At 34.0% G+C, this 24526-nt stretch overlaps 1 protein-coding gene across 1 annotated transcript; it reads right to left on the bottom strand.

Annotated features, from left to right (window-relative positions):
• Window positions 1–1637: 1637 nt before the first annotated feature.
• On the bottom strand, window positions 1638–8067 carry LOC126661352 (CSC1-like protein At1g32090). Its single transcript, XM_050355185.2, has 11 exons — window positions 7669–8067; window positions 6784–6936; window positions 6239–6374; window positions 5704–5805; window positions 5426–5545; window positions 5214–5294; window positions 4669–5009; window positions 4268–4513; window positions 3535–3859; window positions 3077–3310; window positions 1638–2526 (listed from the first exon to the last, which is right to left on the bottom strand). Exons 1-11 carry the CDS (start codon window positions 7974–7976, stop codon window positions 2086–2088), a joined length of 2487 nt encoding a protein of 828 aa, XP_050211142.1. The 5' UTR covers window positions 7977–8067; the 3' UTR covers window positions 1638–2085.
• Window positions 8068–24526: the final 16459 nt, after the last annotated feature.

The raw sequence follows: 24526 nt of genomic DNA, 5'->3' as shown, positions 1-24526 counted from the left end.
AAGAGACGCCGAATCCTTAGAGATTCGGAGATATGCTAATAAAGACCGAATCCCACATGATCCGCCCAAAGCGCATTAATTCCGGGATTCGGGTAATCGACTAAGAATGGAAGTATTGTCCTATTCGGACACAAACACTATATATGGAAGGATAAGCTCTACTTTAGGAAGATAAGACTATTTAGGAAGACGTTCCTAAATAGGACTCTTGTCAGATTAAGGTAGATCACGACAAATCAGGAGAATCCCTACGATATCGCCGAATCCCTACAAAGTAGGATTCACCTGCCTAATACAACTCTACTAGGTATATTCGACTACTATAAAAAGAGCACGAGGTATGCCTAGAATCACAATTACATTCATATACACAAAACGCTGCTCAAAGCTCTAAACTGACTTTAGCATCGGAGAGTTAATCGGACAACCACCGTCCGGTTAACTTCTACCCTGTTTTGCAGGTCTTACTCACCGGTTCAGAAGGCAGACTCCATCAATTAGTATACTGACATTATACCCACAGTATACACCGTATGTTTGATATTAGTTTTTATTTTTTTGTACTTTTGTAAATATTATTAATATTTTTGTAAATGAAAAAAGTGAACATGTAGTTTTGTAATTATTTTCATTTTTTTTGGTAAATGGTGTAATTTTCTCTATAAACTCCAGTGGTACAGTAGATAGAGCTCAATCTGTATTTAAAACAAGGGTTAATTCTATATAAAATCACCACTTATGCATGTTTTTTCATTTTAATTATTTCTTTTAAAAAGTACCAAATAAAATCACCACCTTTCATTTTTTTACAAATCTATCACGAATGTGAAAATTTCAGTGTATTTTTGTTGCCTTAACAACCGGAATCAACAAGAAAAGAGTAAGAGAAATGTATTTCGTGTGCCCTATTAAGAGAAATGTATTTCGTGTGTTAATAGGGCATTAGTCAAATTAAAACATTTATTTGGGAGGAAAAAGACATCGAATTTTACTCATTGATGATAGATTTGCAAAAAAATGAAAGGTGATGATTTTATTAGGCACTTTTTAAAGGATGTGATTAAAATGAAAAAACGTGTAAAAGTGGTGATTTTATATGCAATTAACCCTTATAACAAACTATTTGTTTAATGCATGAGTGGAGTGTATTGAAAGAAAAAAATTCAAAAGATCTCTAGAAGTGAAACGCAAATAAAATAATGCAAGTGTCAAATTCTTCCAAAGTCAATATGATTTTAGTATTTTGCTCCAAAAATAACCGACTTCAAAATTTTAAATGAAAATCAAAAGCTTAATGTCAACATATCTTTTTCTTAATTTAGGAATAATGATTTGTCAAATATCTTTCCTATGATTATGGGATTCTTATTTGCCAACATATCTTATTTGTTAACATATATTGTCCATGATTCTAGGATAATTATAGCTGTAATATTCATTTCCATTAGTTATAGTAATTTCTTACATTGTAAGGATTATTTTTGATAGTTTTTCTTTTTAAATTCTTTCTTGCTCAAATAGGAGCTATACTCTTTTGTATATAAATGATTCATCATTCAATACAAAAACATAAGTTTATATTTTTGACTCTTAACATAGGAATTCCATCCATGTAGAAAATGATACACAACACACGATGGACATCTTGATCCCGTTCAAACCGAACCGAACAATATATATAATAATTTAAAATACAAACCAGTCAGCCTTTTTGATTTGGTTAATTTTTCATTTTGGTTTGTGCTGAAACTGAGCTGAAACTTTTGTACTTCCAAAATCCAAACAAACCAAAAAAAACCAAACATATTTTTAATGTCAAACTGAACCAAACTGAATTTGTCGGTATGGTTCGGTTATTCAATTTGGTTTGTGTTTGCACTCTTTTACTCGCATCAGTAGAGTTTCGTATTCACATACAAGTTCCTAGCAATCAAACATGCATAATTACAAATGAAGGGGATGCTATCTCAATAAACAGTGTCAGCAGTAGAGAAAATAAAAAAATAAAATGGTTAGCAAATCCATTCTGTAGATTTTACGTCTCTAAGTGGGCAGAAAGGGGGGGCTCTCGGTTCTTGGTTATGTTCAGGGTTCATTGTCATAATAATTGGGATAATGAGGTTGGGAGGAGTGGTAAATGTAGTGAGGTGGCGACGAAGAATGATAGAAATGATGAGGTGGAGATGAATGATGTACATTTGGTGGCGACGGAGAATGATAGAAATGTTGAGGTGGAGATGGAGGATGATGCACATTTGGTGGCGACGAAGAATGATAGAAATGTTGAGGTGGAGATGAAGAGTGATCTACATTTTGTGGGGAAGAAGGATGATAGAGTTGATGAGGACGGGAGTCGACTTGTTGTGGTTCAGTATTTGATTGGCATTTGTCTACTCTCACCTGTACCAACTCTTCTTCCTGCTCGAATGAATGGAAAATCGGGTGCAAGTAAGCATCGGCCAAGTATGATTTTAAGTTGAGATCAGGTTCTCCAGTCCGATCTGCTATGTCCTTCGCCATGGCTTCCTAAATAAGTAAAAAGACAATAGTATTATAATGTAAGGAAAAGAAAAAACAATTCAACTTAAATCAAAAAATTAAAGTCACCTACTGAATTAGAACAGATGTAATACTTAAGGATAGAGACATAAAAACAAACATAATACAATGCTTCATTAGGTTAACAAGTAGCATGGAATGGGATAGAATTACGATACTTGTTTTACATGAAAACTGTTCTTAACTTTGGTTCGATTATGTGATCTACGTTGCATGAAAACAGAAAATGTTGAAACAACGACGACATAACATGTTTTAGGGGACCGAGTTATAAATATAAAGTTTCACAAGCGTTTCCGGAAACATAAATAGAACGCCGAAACATAAGACTGCACAAGTTTTCATGCAACATAATATGGCGATATAACCGCTCTATGGAACAAGTATTTCGACAATCTTAAGTTTCTACTGAAATTATAATGAATATTTCTCAAATTAGAGAACAAAGATTCAAAATATAAGAAAACAACAGCTATAGTTGATGCTGCAAATTAAACAGAAAGGTTATCAAAGTTACCTCCAGCGGATACTTTCTAAATGCAGGTTCAAAGCGATTCTTGCAGTATTTGTGGAAGGCTAATGTCAATATAGGCAAGATAACCAGCAAAGGGGTGGAATTAGCAGCCTTTTTCGTACTCAGCAAACCCATTAATAGAAGCTGAGATATCAACAAACTTGCAATTATACGGCTGTGAACATGTGGCCAGAATGCACCAGCACTCTCATATTGTTGGTTGTACACATTGATTATCTGCATCATTATGCACACATATATAAACAAAGTATTCAAATATGCACAATAATACTACCATATTACATTCAATATGTGACCAACAAGGCTACTAATGTCTAGGAGTGTGTATTCCGTGCAAACCAAACCAAACCGAGCGAAAGATTTATTCCTTTTCAAAACGAATCGAATTTACCAGAATTCATAATAGTTTCAATTGAATCGAGCATTTTGAACAAACTAACCTGATGGCGATAAACCAAGTATGCCAAGGCAAAGAAAACTAGTATAAAGGGAAGCAGGATTGGAGTAACCACTGCATAAACAATCCCCAAGAGGAAGTAGAGTTGGAGGCTAGGGAGAGTCTCTGGGAAGTCCACACTACCAGGATCCATGGCCTTCTCTCGGTCTCTTTCCGTTTTTACCAAAAACATGTTCTTCAGATGAAATATCACCAATGGCTTCAGTCGGAGGATCTCACCAGCTATACCAGCCCATCCATCAATCATTATATATGTTATGAAAAAGGTAGCTTTCATTGGTATGGAAACTCCAATTGTTCTCGGAATCCTAGAACAAATCAAAAATTATAGGCAACATCAATCATGAATGATAGAGATAGAGATAGAGATAGAGATAGAGACAGGAAAACGAAGAAAAATGGATAGATATAAATAAATGTTCTCAAGTGAGACTAAGATAAATTCTAGACGATGTTGTAAGATCGTGTATGCATCACAAGGAAGGTAATACTATTACACTGAATCGCGGACAATGATAGTTAGTATAGTTCTGCTGAAATGATGGAATGGAAGTATACAATTGCATTTATTATTTGACATTATTTATTAACCATTGTTAAACATCAAGACAAGTTCAATAGCAGATTTTTCCATCTCATCAAAGTCTTTTTGCGATCTGTTACATCTGAACTGTGGATATGAAATAATCACAAGCTATAGGGATATAGAATATTACTGGGTTGGTGATTGATGCAGAAAAGAATGCAGCTGCTGAAAAGCTGTACCGGTTATAATGCTCCCCAAGAAAACATTCACCAGCATAAAGTAATAATATTTTGCTGCTGCTCTACGTTCTAAACTTGAAACCGCAATGTATCCCTCAATTTTTGACATTATCATCAGAATCGTTGGTAGAATGTACAAAAAGATTTTAAGTGCTAGACCGGGAAGGAAACCTTGTAGAAATGACTTGATGAATTTCCTGCACAAATTTTCCAGCAGATTCTTATGAGTTATACACATTATTCAATTAATTTCATATTTTATCGAATCTTGAGGATATAATGTGAGCCTCAGTGGAATCCAACAAAGAACTGTGCAGTAAACTGAGTGATTCATATGATAAAATATACTTACAGCTCTATTACAGGCCTGAGGAAAGGAGCAACTTTTTCAAGACCCTCTAAATTTGCAAGGGATTGCACAAAAGCAATGGGTATCATGTAAAAGAACACCAAAGCAAACACCGATAAAGATATTATAAGCTTCCGGATACTCAATGAAACAAATGGTATAGCCAGATTACGCCAATAAATATCACGAGGTTCTGGTGCCCAATTCGTCAGCCAAAGTGTTGGGTTCTTGCTTTGTTGTGTTTGTGCACACACAGCAGCCCCCCAACGTGAATTAAATGAAACAAAAGTAACTGGCAATGTAGATTTTGAGTCTTTGAGTATTTTCTGGCGCTCCATAACCATCTATATTAAATGAATGTTGAATACATGAATTAGGGAACAAGATTAACTGAAAAGAAACAGTACATATCCTGTTAAAAATGCTGGAATTATGGTAAATAATGACGTAGAGGCATAGACAGATTGAAGAATAATGATATTAAAATACATGCATCAAACATCATAAAGCACTAACAGGTTGAGCATAATGTGTAAGACAGAACATACCTTTTTTTCTAGTTCAATAATTTGCTGTTTATAGTACTCAATGGAATCAACTTTTTCGCCCCAAAGTCCCAAAAATCCCCTCTGAAAAAAGAAAAGAAAAGTTAAATTAAGTTAAGCAAATGTACATCACTGGAACAAGTATCAATATCAAATTTACTTCAGCATACCATATTCAGCAGCAAATACAAAATATGTTAGTTCAAAAATGTTACCTTTCCGGTGGGCCTTTTGTCTGGATGCCTTTCAAACTTCAGCTGGTTATACTCCAGCCAATTTCGGAGCCTATCCCGTTTCCTCACAAGTTTTGCAAATTTATTTGCATTATAAACTGCCTGAACAAACATTCCTATTCATCGTCAATAAATCAACCCGCCAGAGGGAGTTATAGGCAGATAAATCATGTGCACAACACTTTTCCTTAGAAGTTCTGCTATTAGATGAATGTGTATGTTATGTTACCAGTGAAATAAATCATATGGAACCTTGATACCTGATGACAAAGGTACGTATTTGGGTGGTTTGTTTTGAAAAATTGATCCACTGAATCTGATATCGACTGACCAGAAACATGAGGCACATTCCTCACTACTACCTGCAAAAGATATGGCCATTACGATAAAAACGAGGAAATTAACCAAACTAGAGATTTGGGCACAAGTATTCATGGACAGATTAAACTTTATGAGATAATAACATGGCTCACTCTTTCCTTATTCTTTTATCAAGTTATTTTACGAGTCATCATCTTAATCAAACTGACACTGGCTTGAATTACCAAAAGAAACTTGTTCAAAAAAATAAAAATACAAAGGATTACCAAAAGAAACCATATTACTTGTTGAGGAAAGTGTAAATGAGCGAAATCCAGGCTTCTGAGAATAAGCTCAGGAAAAAAAGAATTGACTTACGCGCCAAAGCCAAGAAAAATCATGTTTTATGCAATAAATTTTCAACGACAATCACATAGTCTTTTCTTAATTGAAAACATGCTGTATATTGACAAAGAGAATATATTTCCAACTCACCGTGAACTGTTCAGCACGCCTGCGCTGTGAAGCCAAGAAGCGCAACCTCATTGATGCTACAATATCATATTCCTTGTAAAGCAAGAAGCATGTCCATAACGTGAACAAGTATTGCAAGGCTATGTGAACAAAGAATCTGAAATGACAAGTCTTTTAGACAAGTGATCATATAACATAACATAACATAAACACTAATAAAATTACAGCATATAAATAACTAGTCACAATATTATGATGAACTATTCCTCATTTGCAGGAAGAGCAATACATAAGCAATTGATTACAGCTAGAAACGTATTGCATTTCAGAACATTTATAACAATCTATGAAGATAATTTTTCAGAACGGGCTAATTTTCAGGATTTTTCTATCCCGTGATGCAGAAGTGTCCTCCAATTGCTATACATAATTCCTAGTATAAATATAACAAAATGGAACAGAGAATTTCCAGAGTGATGCTACTCAAGTGGAAAAAACTGATAATCTACTAGTGAAGCTGTCTACATATAGCAAATTTAGTGCAAGAGAGGAAAACAAAAATGTACCTAATGGATTTGGGACGAACGTTGGATATTGAGAGCTTATCGATGTCACTTACAACCAATTCTTTCCTTAAGAAGAATAGCGTTCCACTTGATACATTGACTGGAATTAGAATTAGGAGTGCCAGAATGGTGATGGGCACAAAAATCTTCAAACTGCCAAATATAAGAATTACAAAATAAACATCAAAACGAGTAGTTTAATCCGTAAACCAAAAGTATACACATTACATCTAATTAAACTACTTCATCTGCCAACTTTTCTCTTCCTTTTCCTTTACTGCAGAATTCTTGCAAATATTACAGCATTACAAAGGTAACTCTAAAGGTTGCTATTTGCTAAGGCCAAATGACCAAATAAAGGTCAAAACGTTCATGAAAATTTCATAATAGTCCAAATCTTTTAATTTCATCAAATTTGTCCTGAAACGCAGGATTTTGTTTCAATTATGTCCAACTATGCGATTTTGCTTATGTGATGTTGCTGTGTGGCATTTGCCACACTAGCACTACGTAGGCGCTACATCAGCAAAATCACATAGTTGGACATTATTGAAAGACAAATTGGATAAAATTAAATAGTTTGGACTTTTAAGAAATTGCTTTCAAAGATTTGACATTTTTTAGCGATTTGGTCTTTTTACAATTTAGATTCTAAGTTCTCTCCAAATTTCATAAGAAACAACAACTCTCAAGCAATAAAACATAATGAAATAAAAGATGAACATCATAGTCATAATGAAAATTCAACTGAAAGAGTAGTTGTAAAGTCCAAAAATAGAAAATAAAAACACACCGAGCTATAGCTCAAACGATATAAGCGCTAGACAGCATTCTGCTAAGGTCGATAAAGTTGGAATTAAAGTGAGAAGAAAAAGAAAAGAGTACCCAAGAGAGTAAATCCTGAGGAAAAGAGCAGAATCAAGACCAGCATGGCTAATAATTTGGGATTCAGACATTCTCATGGCTTGGGGCATCCAGTTCAAGAAAGTGAAGTAAGTGGTGAAATTAAGATTAACAAATTTGGCAACACCTCTTGTTCTTGGGCTACTTCTTTCTCCACTGATATACCATTTGGGGAAGTAAACTCTGTCATTGACTGGCTGGATTCTGAGCAGAGCAAAAGCCAGTAAAAATGCAAAAGCAGTCAGTATATTTATGAATGCTGAGACCCCAATGTCACCAAGAGTTGCCATTGAAGAGGTTAATTTTGAAAGAAGATAACAAAACAAAAGAAAAACAGAGAAGCATGAAATGGAATTGAAGCATCCACAAGTAAAGAATATGATAAATGAGTCACCAAATAAATATGTCAACTTTCTGCCTTTGTTTTTGTCCTTTTCTTTAAATAACAGCTCTTCTCTATAGGATTTTTTTTTTTGTTTAGCTATACTTTATTTTAAAAGTTTATTAAAACATATTTATTTTATTAAAGTGATAGTGCCACCAGTTCATTTGGACAAAACGGTAATTAAAATGCAAATGTCTAAAAGAAAGACCATTTTATAAAAGTTTGGCCAAATGTTGTAAAAAGGCCAAACCTTTCATAAAAGTTTCACAAAAGTCCTGACCTTTCAATTTTGTCAATTTTGGCCAAAAACAAATTATTTGGTTTCAGTTGTGGCCAACTCTCAATTTGATTTCAATTTGCCTATGTGGCGCCTATGTGACGCCTATGTGGCATGCGAAATAGTGAAAGTTTGGGATTTTTGTGAAACTAAATAATCCATTTTTGGCCAAAATTGACAAAATTGAAAGGTCAGGACTTTTGTGAAACCAAATAATCAATTTTTGGCCAAAATTGACAAAATTGAAAGGTCAGGACTTTTGTGAAACTTTTGTGAAAGGTTTGGCCTTTTTATAACATTTGGCCTAAAAGTTTTTCAAAAGTTCAAATTTTTTATTTTTATCCAATTTATCTTAAAACGCATAATTTCGTTTCAATTATATTTAAATATACAATTTTGCTTATGTGGCGCTAATGTATGGTAATTCTACATCAACGCCAGGCACATGAGCAAAATTACATAGTTGGACATTATTAAAATGAAATCATACGTTTTAAGACAAACTGGATAAAATTAAAATGTTTGAAATTTTGTTAAACTTTCATCAAAAGTTTGGTTTTTTTAAAAATAATATAATTAGAATAATTAAAAAACATTTTAAGTATTTTTACATATATATAAATTAGATATTAATAATTAATTTTTATTAGTACATTTTGTGTTGGTAACAAAAATTGTTGGACTCTTTTGATTCATTTGGAGATAACTATCTATATTTGTTTAGAAAAATTAAGATTTTTAATTTTAAAATCATATAACTCAAATAAATGAATGACACTATTTGGAATGTTAAAAATAAAAAGCGGCCTATTACTTTGAGCTAAGAGTAATATTTTCATGTTATTTTCATAAAAAAATTACATATATTTGATAGAATAAAAATTATATTATTTTTACAAAATCATATTTTTGTTTAGCTCTGTTTATACTAATTTTTATTATAATAAATTAGCTTTTGGTATTACACGAGAAATATTTATATAACCTAATTTGCCACGTAAAATTATGAACCATCCATTAAATGCATGACACATGATGTAATTAAATGGTATAGTCAAGTAATAAATATAACATTAATTAGTGGTTTTTTCTAGAATTAAATTTTATTTATTAATTGACTATAATATTTAATTACACCACGTGTTATATATTTAATAAATATTTATAATTCTACATGACGAATTAGATTTACACAAGAATTTTTCGTATTATAAAAATGGAATTTTCTTATATGATAGTGGTGTATTATTTCAAAGGAAAGTTACTTGGTTGCTAAGATGGTATTGGATTTAAGTTTGATCTGTTTTGTAGAAGGCTTGAGGAAACAAAATTAATAGTATTATTATTTTTTTTGCAATATTGTTTTGAGTGGCATCATTGTGCTAAATTGGAAGAATTTTGTGGGTCCCATTAAAAATGTGTAGCTGTGTGGGCATGTGAGGGTATCATTAGTGTTGAAAAGTGACGAGTGATGAGCGGTTCTTTTTCAGTTGTTGCTGTTCAATGTCGTTTTCTGCATCACGGATTGCGTCTTTGTAACTGTGTTTTAAAATTTAACAACGAAGGTGCTCTACCTTCGGATTATCACTCTACAAATGATTTTCTATTTTGTATTTTTTGTTTCTTAATTATATTTTAAAATATTAAATTAGTGTTTTTTATTAAAATCAAAAATATTCTCCATATCTAGCATATATTTTTTTTGTCAATCAACCAAAAAAGCAAGCTTATATTGCTGGGCTAAGCACACAAATCACCTAAATAGTCCATTTGTTTTTAAAAATACATCACACATTTAAGATATGCAGAAATCTCTTAATAAAAAAATAAGTTTTCATAAATACCTCAAAATACAAAACACGGTGATTTAATAATAAAATAAGACGATTATGCCCCTTTCTTCCTAACAGCATCCCTACTGCATAACCATTTTATTCGTTCTCTCTGTAAAATGACATAAGGGGCGAGAAACCGCAAATCTTAAATCGGAGATTCAAGACGAAGAGAAAAGCGGAGTAAACCCAGTCGTGGAGAAGTAGATGTGATGGCTCAGCGGACAGTGTTATAGCCGACGGTATTCCGTCCGACGGTGGTCGTCGATATTTACACCCGGCAGATGTCAAATCTGCAAATAGGAGAGAGATTAAAGAACATAAATGAAATTGGAGACAAAAACGATATTTCTAATTCCAGATCTGTTATAATGGAAGAAATCTTAAGTATTGGAAATTTTGATTTGAGTAATGGATTAATTGAAGATTTATGGCTGGTTGTAAAGGTTCTTATCTTCAAACTGTTTTCTTTTAGTGTTCGTGAGAATTTTTTTAATTCTGTATTAACAGATTAGAGCTTTTTTTAATTTTGTATTAACACCTTTGCAGATCTTTTAGTGAGGTTTTGTTTTTTAAATTTCTTTTATTCCAGTTTAGGGCATTTATTTAAAACTAATGATGGAGGAGTAATTGCTTTGAATTGAATTATAATGTTATTTCCTTTTAATTATTACAGAACTTTTGCCACCCATCCCTAACCTCTTCCGCCACCCATTCCCAACCCCTACTGCCACCCCCATCGTCCACCTTTATGGCTCTTATTCTAGCTCTACCCTTCCATCAATTTATCTTCAAACATTGTCATCCGTAAATATATTTCTAATCTACTTTTAATTACTTTTTCTGTCTTTTTTATTTTTACACAAATTAAAAAAATAGTATAATATGTCTGAGAAAGCAATATATATCATGTTGCTTTCAACTGTTATAATGTATTTTATTTAATATATTTAAACTCTTTTTTTAATACTTTTGATCAAATTTTAAATATCAACTCAACATAAACTCAACGTCAACTGAATGTCAATCGAAAATAAACAAATGTCAACTTAGAACAACTAAATGTCAACCGAAAATAAACCAAATATCATCCGAAAATAAACTAAATGTCAACCGAATGTCAATCAAATGTCAAATGTATATGGTCCTTTATTCATATTAAATATTTATAATATCAAAAATAATAAATTGTTTAAGTGAAAATTTAATTGATAGCATGCTGAAAGTAAATATAAAGTAAACTTGATGTATATCAGTATATTCATAAAAAAATTTGTGCTCGGTATAAATTAAATTATTAATTGAACTAATAACAAAATTTTATTAATTTTAGTTTATATCAAGTTGATTTTTAGTTAACATCAAATTTACCTAAATTTAATTTTTGATGTTACATAATAAAAAATTCTTACTAAAATATCAAATGTATTGTCAAATATAAATATATAAAACAATAACACTATACATTTTAAAATTACTCTATTTTATTAGATAGTTTACGTTAAGTTTATTTGTAGTTGATTTCAAATTTATTTCATGTTCATTTCCTCCATGTAATTTTATCAGGTTAACAAATCTAATTTTTTTATTAGGTAAACAAACCAAAATCATATACCAACAACGCAAATATTAACATTTGAAGCATACACAAAAACCATCGCCTCATCCCATGATTTAGTAAAATAAATTTTCTTCTTAAAAAATAAAATTAGTTATTCTATTCTTTCATGTGTATTTCATACAGTTAAGTTTTGGTTTAGGCTGATTATCGTTTGGCATTCGCTAGACAGTCGGTTGATCTTCAGTTGACACATGTTTAATTTTCGGTTGGCATTTAGTTGATATTCAGTTGACTTTTGGCTGATCTTCATCTGACATTTAGTTGATTTTCAGTTGACATTTGATTAATTTTTACAATTTGGCCAAATTACAAAAAAATTCAACATATTAAATAAAACTTATTAAAACAGTAGAAATCGACGCTTGTCAACCATAAAAAAAAGGACAATGGTGATAATAGTTTTAAACAGTGTCGCGGAAAAAATATAAAAGTCAGTTGGTTGATATTTGTTTAACATTTGGTTGATTTTCAGTTGATATTTATTTTTATTTGAAATTTATTATTAATAAATTAATTTTTTTCTATAAAATAATTTATCTTATTATTAGGAGTAGTAATCTAAATTCCAATAATGATGAATATCTGTAATAATAATTATTTTTAAAAATAAAAATAAAGTATCAATGATTGACATCTTTGACAAAAATAAAAATTAATTGTTCATATAACATGTAAATGTCATTATTCATTGTGAGTAGGAACTATGAACCCTCATTTTCCAATTAAAAAGTGGACACTCGGATGTTTGTTAACAAGATACATAATCTCTTACTAGCTTGTTCTAGCATGCAATTATGTCAATTACTTCAATTATTAAAATAATCCAGCAAAACATATCAGTCAACCATTATCTTACACAATCAATATGTGATCAAAATCCAAGTATTCCAACATTAACTAACAAAATACAAATCAAATCACAAATGCCGCAACACACCCGGTGGAAGTCTTACCCCTCCTCTACTTCTTCTCTTTAACCTTCATCTCCGCATTCCTTGCTTCCATATCAACGGCTCAGTCCATCAGAGACGGTGGTCCGACTCTAATTTTTGCTGGTGGGTTCTTCGAATTGGAATTTTCCGGCATCAATTCTAACAAATAATTAGAGATTTGGTTCAAAAAAATTTATAATGGACTGTTGTTTGGGTTGCTAATAGAGAAACCCACTCTCAAATTCTTCTAATGCGTTAAATTTTAATACCAAAGGAAATCTTATTCTTCTGAATCAAGAAAATTTGACTGTATGGTCTGATAATACTTCAAAAGCCCTTGACTCCATACTCGGCGACTCAATCCATCAGAGACGATGGTGAAGATGACGGAGGAGGTGATTGTTGATGGTAGTCGTGGCGATTAATTGTCCAAATCAATTTTAGTTTATGAGCCCATGAAACGTAGAAGAGAAGCTGAATATAAAGAAGTGTACTGCGTTGACAGGAAGGGGCAAAATAGGAGTAAAATTATTTTGAGGTATAAATGTAAAGTTTAAAAAACAATTGAGAGATTTCTGCATATATTTTATTTATGAGTCACAAATGTATAGTTTTAGAGAATATGAGGTATAGGGTGTAATTTCCTCTATATTGCTATAAAAAGGCCCATTACAACTAGCCCAGCTGGAAAACAACACAAAAGCTCAGCAACAACAGTCTCCTACACAAACAGGGACTAGAAACAAAGCTCAAACTAGCTAAGCCACATAACAGAAGGGTATTGCTATTCGCCGCCCGCTTTTACTTAGCACAGCACAGGCAAAAGACATTTCTGCCCCTCTAGCAAAATTTCAAAAAAAAAGTTCTCTCAACTCATTCGAACACACTCGAACAACTACGTAAAAAGTCGAGTAAAATGACGGATAACGAGTATAATTCGTCGGGAAACGAATATCGACGTTCGGAAACAAGTTTTTCCGGCTTTTCCGAAATAAAAAATAGTTTTTTTAAAAATTTTATTTAAAATTTTTAAAGGGGGACGATTGCGTTTCACGTCCTCTCCAGAGGAGGGGACGCTGGAATTCGGCGTCCTCTCCGGAGGAGAGGACGTGAAAACCAACGTCCCCTCTAGAGGAGGGGACGCCAATTTTCGGCGTCTCCTCTTCTAGAGAGGACGTTCGGCGTCCTCTCCAGAAGAGGGGACGCCGAAAACCAACGTCCCCTCTAGAGGAGGGGACGCCAATTTTCGACGTCCCCTCTTCTAGAGAGGACGTTCGGCGTCCTCTCTAGAAGAGGGGACGCCGAAAATTGGCGTCCCCTCCTCTAGAGGGGACGCCGAACGCCGGCGTCCACTCTTCTGGAGAGGACGCCGGCGTCCCCCTTTTCCAGCCGCGACCGAAACGTCGCGGCCGGAAATTAATTTTTTTTTTTAAAAAAAAAAGTTAAAATGATTTTTTTTAATAATTACAGTGATTTTTTATTGCATATTATTACGACTTTGTATTACATATTAGTACGATTTGTTAAACGTAAGTATTTATGTTTTGCAAATTCATTTAGAAGATTATGGCGATTTTCATCTCGTTCGGAATCCGACATTTTCGTAAAATATGAATTTGAATAGAGTTGAATGAGTTGAGAGGATTTATGTTTTTTTGTTTATGAGTTGGTTTTCTATTCAAAAAGTGAAAAGGGCAAAAATGTAATGTGGCTGTGCGGTGCTAAGTAAAAAGGGGCGGTGTTTAGCAATCCAGTAACAGAATACACAATTAGCTCAGATTTGCTCTAACATCATTGGCAATTCTACAGCAAACTTGATTCTCACTCTGCACATTCTGATTAAACACAGCATCATTTCTGGCACACCAAATGTGATACACAGTAGCATTGAACCACAGTCTTCTAGCTTTAGCTTTGATAGATCTACCATCTGCTCTTCTTGAGAGAAAACTAATCTCTTTGCGCCAGCAAACTTTCTGCCTGTTATCTTCTGAATTTCTCAAGGTTTTTTCCCAGACTATGGAAGAGTAACTGCACTCAAAAAACAGATGGTTGATACTTTCAGGGTACATTTTGCAGAGGCTGCAGACATTATTAGTAATCACACCCCACCTCAGGAGCTTGTCTTTTGTATTTATCCTGCCCAGAATGGTTAACCATGTCACAAAGGAGTGTCTAGGGATCATACCAGGGAACCAAATTACTCTATACCAAGGGACTCTACTATTCTCAGGAACCATGCTTTTCCAAGCACTCTTCACAGTAAAAAATCCATTATTATTCCCTTTCCACTTTACTTTATCAGCCATCACAGTATTAACTTTGTACTCCTTCAGGATATCCCAAGCTCTCAGGGTATTGTCATCCATAGGGTCAGAAAGGGACCACTTCTTGTCTCTCCAAACCTCAGAAACCTTTGCATTTTTAGGCACATCAGCATCCACCATATTAATCTCAGGAAACATGTCCCTAATAGATTTACCCTTCAACCAAGGGTCATGCCAGAAGGAGAAGGACTTGCCATCACCTAACACATACTCAAACAGATGCTTTACAGACTCCTTAGAATTCACAATTTGCCTCCAGACCCATGAACTATCATAAGGTTTCTCAATTCCCCAAAAACTCAATCTCTTCAGTTTATTAGCAGTTACCCAAGTTGCCCATAAGGAAGCTTTCTGAGACACCAGACCCCAAATATGTTTTACCAATGCAGCTTTGTTCCAAATCAAAATAGATTTGATACCTAAGCCTCCAGACTTTTTACTACTACAAACCTTCTTCCAATTGACTAATCCACTCTTTCTATTAGAGCTGCTGTTATTCCAAAGAAAGTCTCTGCAAACACACTCCACTCCTTTGATCACAGCTCTAGGTAACAGAAAAATTGAGCACCAGTAAATCTGCATGCTTAACAGGACTGAGTTAATGAGTTGAAGTCTGCCAGCATAAGACAGACTCTTTGAAGCCCAACTACTAACCCTACTAGTGATTCTTTGAATTAGGCAATTGCAGTGGGATTAAGTAAGTCTAGTAGATATCAGAGGAAGACCAAGCTATTTAACAAGTAACACTCCCTCTTGAAAATCAATTATGCTAAGAATGTTACTTTTCTGGGGATCAGATACCCCATCAAAGAAAATGCTACTCTTCTGATGATTAGGAGCCAACCCTGAAACTTCAGCAAAGGACTTTAGGGTATCCTTAACTATTTGAATAGATTGATAATCACCATTACAAAAGATGAACATGTCATCTGCAAAGCATAAATGATTCAGGTTGATAGACTTGCAACCTTTGTGAAACCTGAATCCAGATCCCTCTTTTGTTCTTCTCTTTAACAACCTGGAAAAATATTCCATACACATTACAAAAATCAGAGGAGAGACTAGGTCCCCTTGCCTCAAACCTTTGCCCCCAGGAAAGTACCCAACAATTTCACCATTTACCATAATAGAAAACATAGATGTTCTTATGCAAGTCATGATCAGCTTTATGAACCTAATTGGGAACCTCAAACCATTCAATACCTCCTCAATGAAATCCCAATATAAGGAGTCATAAGCCTTTTGGATGTCAACCTTTAAAGCACAATTATTCCCTTTTCCTCTATGATAATTCCTGACAACCTCATGAGCTAACAAGATGTTATCAGCAATATTCCTTCCAGGCACAAAAGCAGATTGGCAAACATTGATTATCTTGTTGAGTACTTTACTAATTCTCCCAGCAATGATCTTAGAGATGCTTTTGTAGATGATGTTGCAACAGGCAATTGGTCTGTAATCACTAACTGTTTCAGGGCAGTCAACTTTGGGGATTAGGGTAATAATAGTGGAGTTTGTCTGTCTTAGCATAATACCAGTTGTGAAGAAATCCAGAATAGCCTTTGTGATATCCTCTCCCACAGTGTTCCAGCACTTTTTGAAAAAAGCACTAGTGTAACCATCAGGGCCTGGGGCCTTGTCTTCTTTGATAGAAAAAATTGCATTTTTCACTTCTTCTGCAGTAACTTCTTTATCTAGCTCCACTCTATCCATCTCATCAAGCACATTTCCTTCCAGAAGTAAGGAGTTATCAGCATAACAACTCCTATTACTTTTCCTCCCAATGAAATTTTCAAAATGGTTAACAAAAGCCTCTTTTATCTTTTCTGCATTAGTACAAATACTACCATCTGACAACTTAATAGAAATGATTTTCTTCCTTGACTGCCTTTGAATAAGGCTTCTATGAAAGAACTTTGAATTATGGTCCCCCAACTTTATCCAACTAACTCTGGATTTTTGCTTAAGAATGCTCTCTTCCCAATTTATTAACTTGATAAGGTACTTGCTAACAGCTTCCTCCTCATCATGGAGGATTTCATTGAAGGGATCTTTTATGAGGTCTGCTTGGAGATTTTCCAGTAAATTCCTGGTCTGATTCACCCTGCTGGATATGTCACTGAACTCTCTTTTATTAAGAATTCTCAACTCCTTTCTCAGCAATTTTAACTTCTAATACACTTGGAACATTTTTGATCCCATAATTCTTCCACTCCAAGTCTGGCAAACAATCTCCTGAAACTTAGGATGGTAGCACCAAACATTAAAGAATCTGAACTGGCTCTTCTTATCTACCAAGTTACATCCCAACTTGACTACTAAAGGAGAATGATCTGAAATTCCAGCATTTAACACCTCATTATAAGAGTCCCCCTACTGAATTAGCCAAAGGTCATTAACAAAAACCCAGTCAATCTTCCTCCATATCCTATTAGTACCTCTTTGGTTATTGCTCCAGGTATAGGGATTCCCCTGGTATTTGAGCTCAGTTACATTGGCTTGCACTGACCAATTCTTAAACTCATCGCCTGCCTGAATATCAATTGCATTACCACCCAGCCTATTAGAGTCATACACGACTGCATTAAAATCTCCCAGAATTACCCATTTCTCATCTACATCCTCACTAATAGCAAGTAACTGCTTCCACAACTCAATCCTTTGCTCAGCAATATAAGACCCATACACCATAGTACATAAGAACTTCATACTACCCACAACCACTTTACAATGAATAAATTGATTATGAGTCTTCAGAGAGTAAACAGAAACAACATCAGTATTAAACAAAATCCAGACCCTACCCATACTAGAGCAGTTATAGTTATGAATCACATCCCAACTAGGCAGACTCTTTTTCAAAGAGTTCCAAACCTTATCAAACTTCTTACAATTAACTCTAGTTTCAACTAACCCCACAATAAACAGCTTATAGTTTCTAATCAGAGTGCAGACCTCTGATTGTTTGAGGGATGTGTTAACCCCTCTTATGTTCCAGCAACCAATCATGAAGTCTTTTCAGGAGGTTTAGTAGACCTCAGTCTACCCTCACCTATCACCCCCAACTTCACACTATTATTCTTACTAAAACCATCTATTAACACCTCTTCTTTACCAATAACTAGAGCATTAAAAGGGTTAGGAGCTACCTCAATCTTGCTAGAGTTCGTATTTTGGATCTGAGCTTCTGCTGGTCGGATCCCAGTAACTAAGGATTCTTGACCAGAGTCCACTTTCTCTACAATCTCTTCATTACTCTTGGTCTTGACTTCACTATCACCTTTTTCACTTTTCTCACTTGTCTGCTGAACCACCCTACAGAACCTCTTAGTATGCCAGCTTCTTACATTTTTCACAGAACAAAGGTCTCCATTCATATACTATTCTTTGTTTAAAACAATTCCCATTCTCATCCATCAAGTTAACAAACTCAGGAAACACTCAAAGTAAATCCATCTCCACAAGAATTCTAGCATATCTCAGCCTTGTTCTGTTGATTGGGCACTGATCACAGAATAAAGGTGTACCACAAAAACACCCAATCTTACTCAAAATTTCTGGTGACCAAAACTCCCATGGAAGGCCTGGTAACTGAATCCAGATAGGAACATTTTTTTATCTCAGAAGGGTCCATAACCATTCTGGGATGCCATTGTTTGAGCAGAAGAGGTTTCTGATCAAACGTGTAAGGTCCTGATCCCAAGATCTGCTGACAATCATCTTCTGACTTGAATTCAAAAAGAAACATTGAAGCATTGATTCTCACTACATTCAAGAGACCTGAATTTGCCCATCTATTCTTGACAAACGATGTAATTCTCTCAAATTTGGGGAACATGCCCAGAACACAACCAACCAGAGCATTTTTCCATCTATTCTCTTCAATAACAGTATCTTTAGTATGAAAACTAACAAAACGATCACCATCCTTTACAGATGGGGGAACATACCTCAACACACTCCTTTCATCTTTGATTCTGTTATCAGTGAATATCGAGCTCCAATTCGTCGGTTCACCACTAACCCTAGCAGGGCTTTTAGGTTCTTCAAGCACATCAGCAGGTGAAATACGTTCTATACTCTCTTCTTCTACAATTGGAACCACCTCCTCAGTTATCAAATTAGGTTTTGGATTAGGATCAAAAATTTCACCATCATCCTTAACAAATCCCAATTGCTCAAGAGAAATCGCCGATTTTGGGTCCAAATCAAAGTTCAAATTATTCTTCTCCACTTCCAAATCAGTCCCCTTTTGTGCACCAGTAGAACTAACCTTTTTCACAACTCTCTTTCTCGTCATTAGAGCTAGAACGTGGGCTTTTAGAACGATGGAAACCGTTTTCTTAGCGAGCGTTCAGAGAAGGAGAGAGAAAGGAAAAACTATATGTTTACAATTTATTTACAATTTAATCAAATTAATTAAGAAATTTTAAATTATTTTTAATTTGATTATGGTTTTTAGTTAGGTTTTAAAAATAAAAAATTTATTTGTACTTTTTTAAATGAAAATGAATCTAATTTTATCTTTACACTTAGTTAATTGAATGTTCTCATCCTTTAAATAAAAAAATTGTTAAAAATTGAAAAATTAAAATAAAATTAAAATGATAAAATGCGAAATAGGGTAAAATTGACCTCTTTTTAACGTCAGGGTAGGATTGAGAAGGGGCTAAAAATTCAGAGGTCTTTAAGGCATTAAGCGTTTTCCCTAACATCAAAGTTTTAATTTTGAGATGGTGAGATTTTTTAATAATTAAAAAGGTAGAACGTTTGTAAGAAAAATTGAAAACAGTTTAGTGTTTATTCCTTATACCGTTTAAATTATAACTCATTGATACATATTTGATTTTTTATTTTATCTTGATTTCATTTTTATAAATTGTTTCTTTTATAGAGATTTGTTGGGTTTTTTTTATGTGTTTTGATGAAAATTAATGTGTTTTGGTGATTTTAAGTAGCGTTATTTGTATAATTTTTCTTTGCTCATAGTTTGTTCGAATTTTAAATTCAAATTTCTTAATAAATTAAGATTGTGGTCAAATCATTAAAGTATGTTAGACCCGTAACATATTAAAAATGAAAGTATTAGGAATGTAGATGGTATTCAAAAATTCTTAACACTTCAATTCTTTAATTTATTGGTGCTGTCAAAATTTTATTCTTAAATTCTAATTTTTTATTTCATCTTAATTACAGTTGATCGATTGTTAGCGTTATTTTATATTTTCAATTTTCTACAACAGTTGATTTGACAATGTACTTCGATAATTATTTTAATATATTCTAATTTTTTGACAAAAGAAAAGTGTTCCACCCACTTGGCTAATAATCACCTATGGACCATAACTTTTAACAAACCCATCAGTAAACCCCCCCATCCATCAAAAATGGTAAAAACATTCAAAACACCCCTAAAATAATTCAATCAAACCAAAACTCAACCACACTCAATGCAACCAACACTACTAGAAAACATAAAATTTGCGACGAAAATTGGCAACGGGAACTATTTCTATCGTCAATATTGAAGATTAGTGACAGATGTGGCGACGGAAACCACATTCGTCGCATTATTCCACCAAAATATGGCGGGTAAGATCCCGCCAACTTTGGCGACGGACTAAAGTTGGCGAGAGATATTGGCGCCTTTGTTCTCAGAGAAAATTAGCGACAGACTGGTTTGTCCTTCGCTACTTTGCCATTTAATAGGAAACACAGCCGTTTTAATGGGCAAGGTAGCGACGGACAAATCAGTCCGTCGCTAAAAGTTCCCATTAATTAAAGGGTTTGTTTAGGGAACAATTTAGCACCGGACTGATTTGTCCGTCGCTAATTTATTTCCCTAAAACGAACTGTCGATCTCTTTATCCCTCACTTTCTTTTTCTTTCAGACGGTGCCGCTTTCTCTCCAATCCACTGTTCCACCGTTTTTCTTCTCCTCCGTTCCACCGTTCCACCTCGTTTTTCTTCTTCTTCATACCTCCGGAATGCCACTAGACTCCCCACGTTTCCGCCCACCAGACTGCCACCAGAGTGCCACTGTTCCGCCATAAAAAATTTTGCCATAATTTTTACCAATTTGCGACGGGCTTTTCGTCACTAATTGCCTATGTTTAGTCTCAAACCAAATGCAATTAGCGACAGAATTTCCGTCATAAATTGTTTACAATTAGCGACAAAATTAATTATGTCGCTACTTTTTTTTATTTGGCGACGGACAGAATCCGTCGCCAAATGGGTTTTATCCGTCGCCATTCCATCTCCTTTTTAGTTTTAAGGGAGACGTATTTGGCGACGAATTTTTTTGTATTGGCGACGCGCGACGCCTTGGTCGCTATTTCGTTTGCAATCAGCATGTCTGTTATAATTCCGTCGCAAAACGCCTTTTGCGACGGAAATTAGGTAATTAGCGACGAAAAATTCTGTTGCTAGTTACCTGTTTCTTAGTAGTGCAAACCAAACTGTCCATTCAACCTCAAACTTTCGCCGGTCCGGCCACCACTACCTCTGATCGTCTTCTCAGTTGAGATTCTCACATGAGAAGACGATCTCTCAGATGATGATCTGAGAAGACGAACGTCTTTTCCTATCATCTGAGAAAACGCGTCGTGTCTTCTCAGATGATGCATTTGGGAAGACGCATTCGTCTTCTCAGACAAACTGAGAAGACTAGTTGGTCTTCTCAGTTCGTTTGAAAAAACGAACACGGAGAGAGCCTGATCTGTTCTAAGAATAGATCACATCTGTTCTTGAAGACCAGATTCAAATTTGTTCTTCCAAGAATAGATCTGAATCTATAGATCTATTCGTGCAAGAACAGAAGGCCTCCAGAAAAGACGATCGGCGGCCCGCGGCAGCAGGGTGGTGGTTGACAAAATGGTTTGGCTGGATTTAATATAGTTGGGTGGGTTGTTTGATTGGTTTGAGTGTGGTTGAGTTTTGATTTGGTTAAATTCTTTTAGGGGTGTTTTGGGTGTTTTAAAGGTTTTTGGATTTTTGATGACGTGGCACCACCGATATTTTTTGTTTTTTTGGCGCCGCCAGCCACCTTTTTGTAGGGTATTTTCGTCCATAAGAACCGTAAATGAGCGCCGCCACAAAGATTGGGGGATTTACTGACCGTTTTTTAAAGTTGGGGGGTTTACGGATAGGTTTGTTAAAGGTCAGAGTACATGGGTGATTATTAGCCCACTCACTTAGGTGAGATCTTTATATTTAAGTCGTACCATATACATCAGTTTAAAATTGAGGGTTCGATATATTCGATAAAAGTCACCTAAAAACTATTTAAGTGAGTCCACCTTCCTCCTATCATCAGATTTGTTATATCTTTTGAAAATTACTAGACAATTTTTTTATATTATTTTTATAATTTGATACTATAGTTTATCATCTAATTATTTAATGACATAATTATTAGATAAATAATTTTACAAACGATTATTTTAGAATATTTTAATCATTTATTTTCATAATAAAATATTTTAAAATAAATATAAAAATATTACATAAATAATTTTCCGAGACAATAGTCTAAAATGAAATATATTGTTATGGAATTCTTCTTCTCGAGTTATGGGAATGTGCAAATGAAGCTCAAAACATGTTAAAATGTTATAGAAACATTGTAAAACGCCTTGGAATTGAAATATAATAATTAAATGTGTGTTAATCACCCTAAAACATGCTTACTAGGCTGATTTTGAAGATAAAGCGACAAAAACACCAAGAACACGTAAAAGACAGTTTATCTCTAACTTGATTCCTAAACACCGGAATCAATTGAAATTTGAATATGACATACAAAACACAATAGGACAGCTCTAAATATGCTAATAATAAGTTCAATAAGATCATGGCAAAGGAAATTTATGGCAAAAATACAATTTTAGGCAATTTCACAACCTAGCATGCATTCTAAAACATAAAATCAATAGTTCTAAATTTTATGAATCAAAGTGATGAGGGAATGAAATAGGGTCCTCAAAAGTAACTTTCTGAGTCCTTGGCTCATATAATAGCAAAGTGGATGTGGAATCCAGTTTCGAATCGTGCATAGTATCATACTTGATTGATTAAAGCGTTTATCTTTGTTTTTACGACTAGAATTGAGTGCAATTCATTTGTGTGTAAGGGTGTGTTTGGCCAACTAGGGTTTTTCTAGGGTTCGGAATTTGTTAGTGAGTATGTGATTTTTATGCTCTGATCCGACCTTTTGACAGACTGTCTAGCAGTACTATTTATAGAGGTGAGATTAGGTCTAAGGTTAGTCAGAATCTAAGTCTTATTTGAATTCTAAAAGGGTAGAGTCTTAGATAGATCAAAGAGTAAGTTAATAAGCTTTTTAGAATTAGGATTGAGTTAAACTTCCTTTTAATTAATTAATTCCCATATTAACACTTGGTAGCAAAATAAAGTATACTTAAAATTGAGTTTTACTGCTTGAAAGTGCTTAAAAAGTCTCTAGGGGCGCTATGGGTTTGGGTATGGTCAATTTTAGTCCATCAAACTTGCAAATTGGTCCATAAACTTCTAAGATATTGCAGTTAGTCCAAAATATGGACTTAGACTTCAATTTCTTTGGATTTTTATAGGCTATTGACAGCTAATTGCATTTTAATCATTCAAATTCGCAGTTATGCATTGATTGTGCCTGCTTAGATTCCAACAAGAACATTGATAGCTCGTCACCCGGACAAATTTCGCTGGAAATCATCGTTGGACGCTTCAGTCCTTTATCACTTTTAAACTCAAATATTCTCTTAAACTCATTACTGACTTAAGTGTCACAGAGTTAATTGGATAACTACCGTCATCTACCATGTTTTGCAGGTTTAACTACTGTCAAGAAGGCAGACTCCGTCATTTCTCAAAATAATGCGGCGTCTTCTATTTCTCTGTCTTTATTTTTATTAATAATTATCAATTCAAGTATAATTAAGACGTAGTTTTGGTTTAGATTAAATATCAATCATAATTATATTATAAATTAAACATTAACTATATATTTGTTTTAAATTAATTAAATATTTATAATACTCCGTATTTTTAAGGTCATTTAATTTTACCACGTGTCTTAATTTCCAATAATTGAAGTCGAGGAGGTATAGTTTTAGATAAAGAAATAGGGACTTAGACTAAAGTGAGTCTATTTTAATTATTGTGGAATAATAATTAAGTTTGGATATTATTATTCGTAAGATTGGGCATGAGCGGGACTAAGTAAAAGTTAAGAAAAATAATATAAAAAAAAGTATAAGTCTCGAGCTAGTGATTTTTATGCTGAAGTCTGAAAAATATTTCAAAGTATTTATCGTGAAAATTTCATAATATTCGGAGACTGTTTTAAAATTGGACGCGGACGATTGTTTGATTTCTTGGTTAAAGTACATGATTGAGCTGCTTGAGCCAAGTGGTAATTTAACCCACCTATATGAGGATTTGAATCAATTTGCAAAATAACTTC

This window comes from Mercurialis annua, linkage group LG1-X (genome assembly GCF_937616625.2).
Source record: "Mercurialis annua linkage group LG1-X, ddMerAnnu1.2, whole genome shotgun sequence".
NCBI lineage: Eukaryota > Viridiplantae > Streptophyta > Magnoliopsida > Malpighiales > Euphorbiaceae > Mercurialis > Mercurialis annua.
This window is presented reverse-complemented; position numbering and strand designations above follow the sequence as displayed.

Coding starts and splice junctions, on each gene's coding strand:
- LOC126661352 (XM_050355185.2), bottom strand. CDS start 7,976: ATGGCAACTCTTGGTGACATTGGGGTCTCAGCATTCATAAATATACTG. Junction 5,010..5,213: donor TTATTGAACTAGAAAAAAAG/GTATGTTCTGTC, acceptor CATTTAATATAG/ATGGTTATGGAGCGCCAGAA. Junction 2,527..3,076: donor TTAGAAAGTATCCGCTGGAG/GTAACTTTGATA, acceptor TTACTTATTTAG/GAAGCCATGGCGAAGGACAT.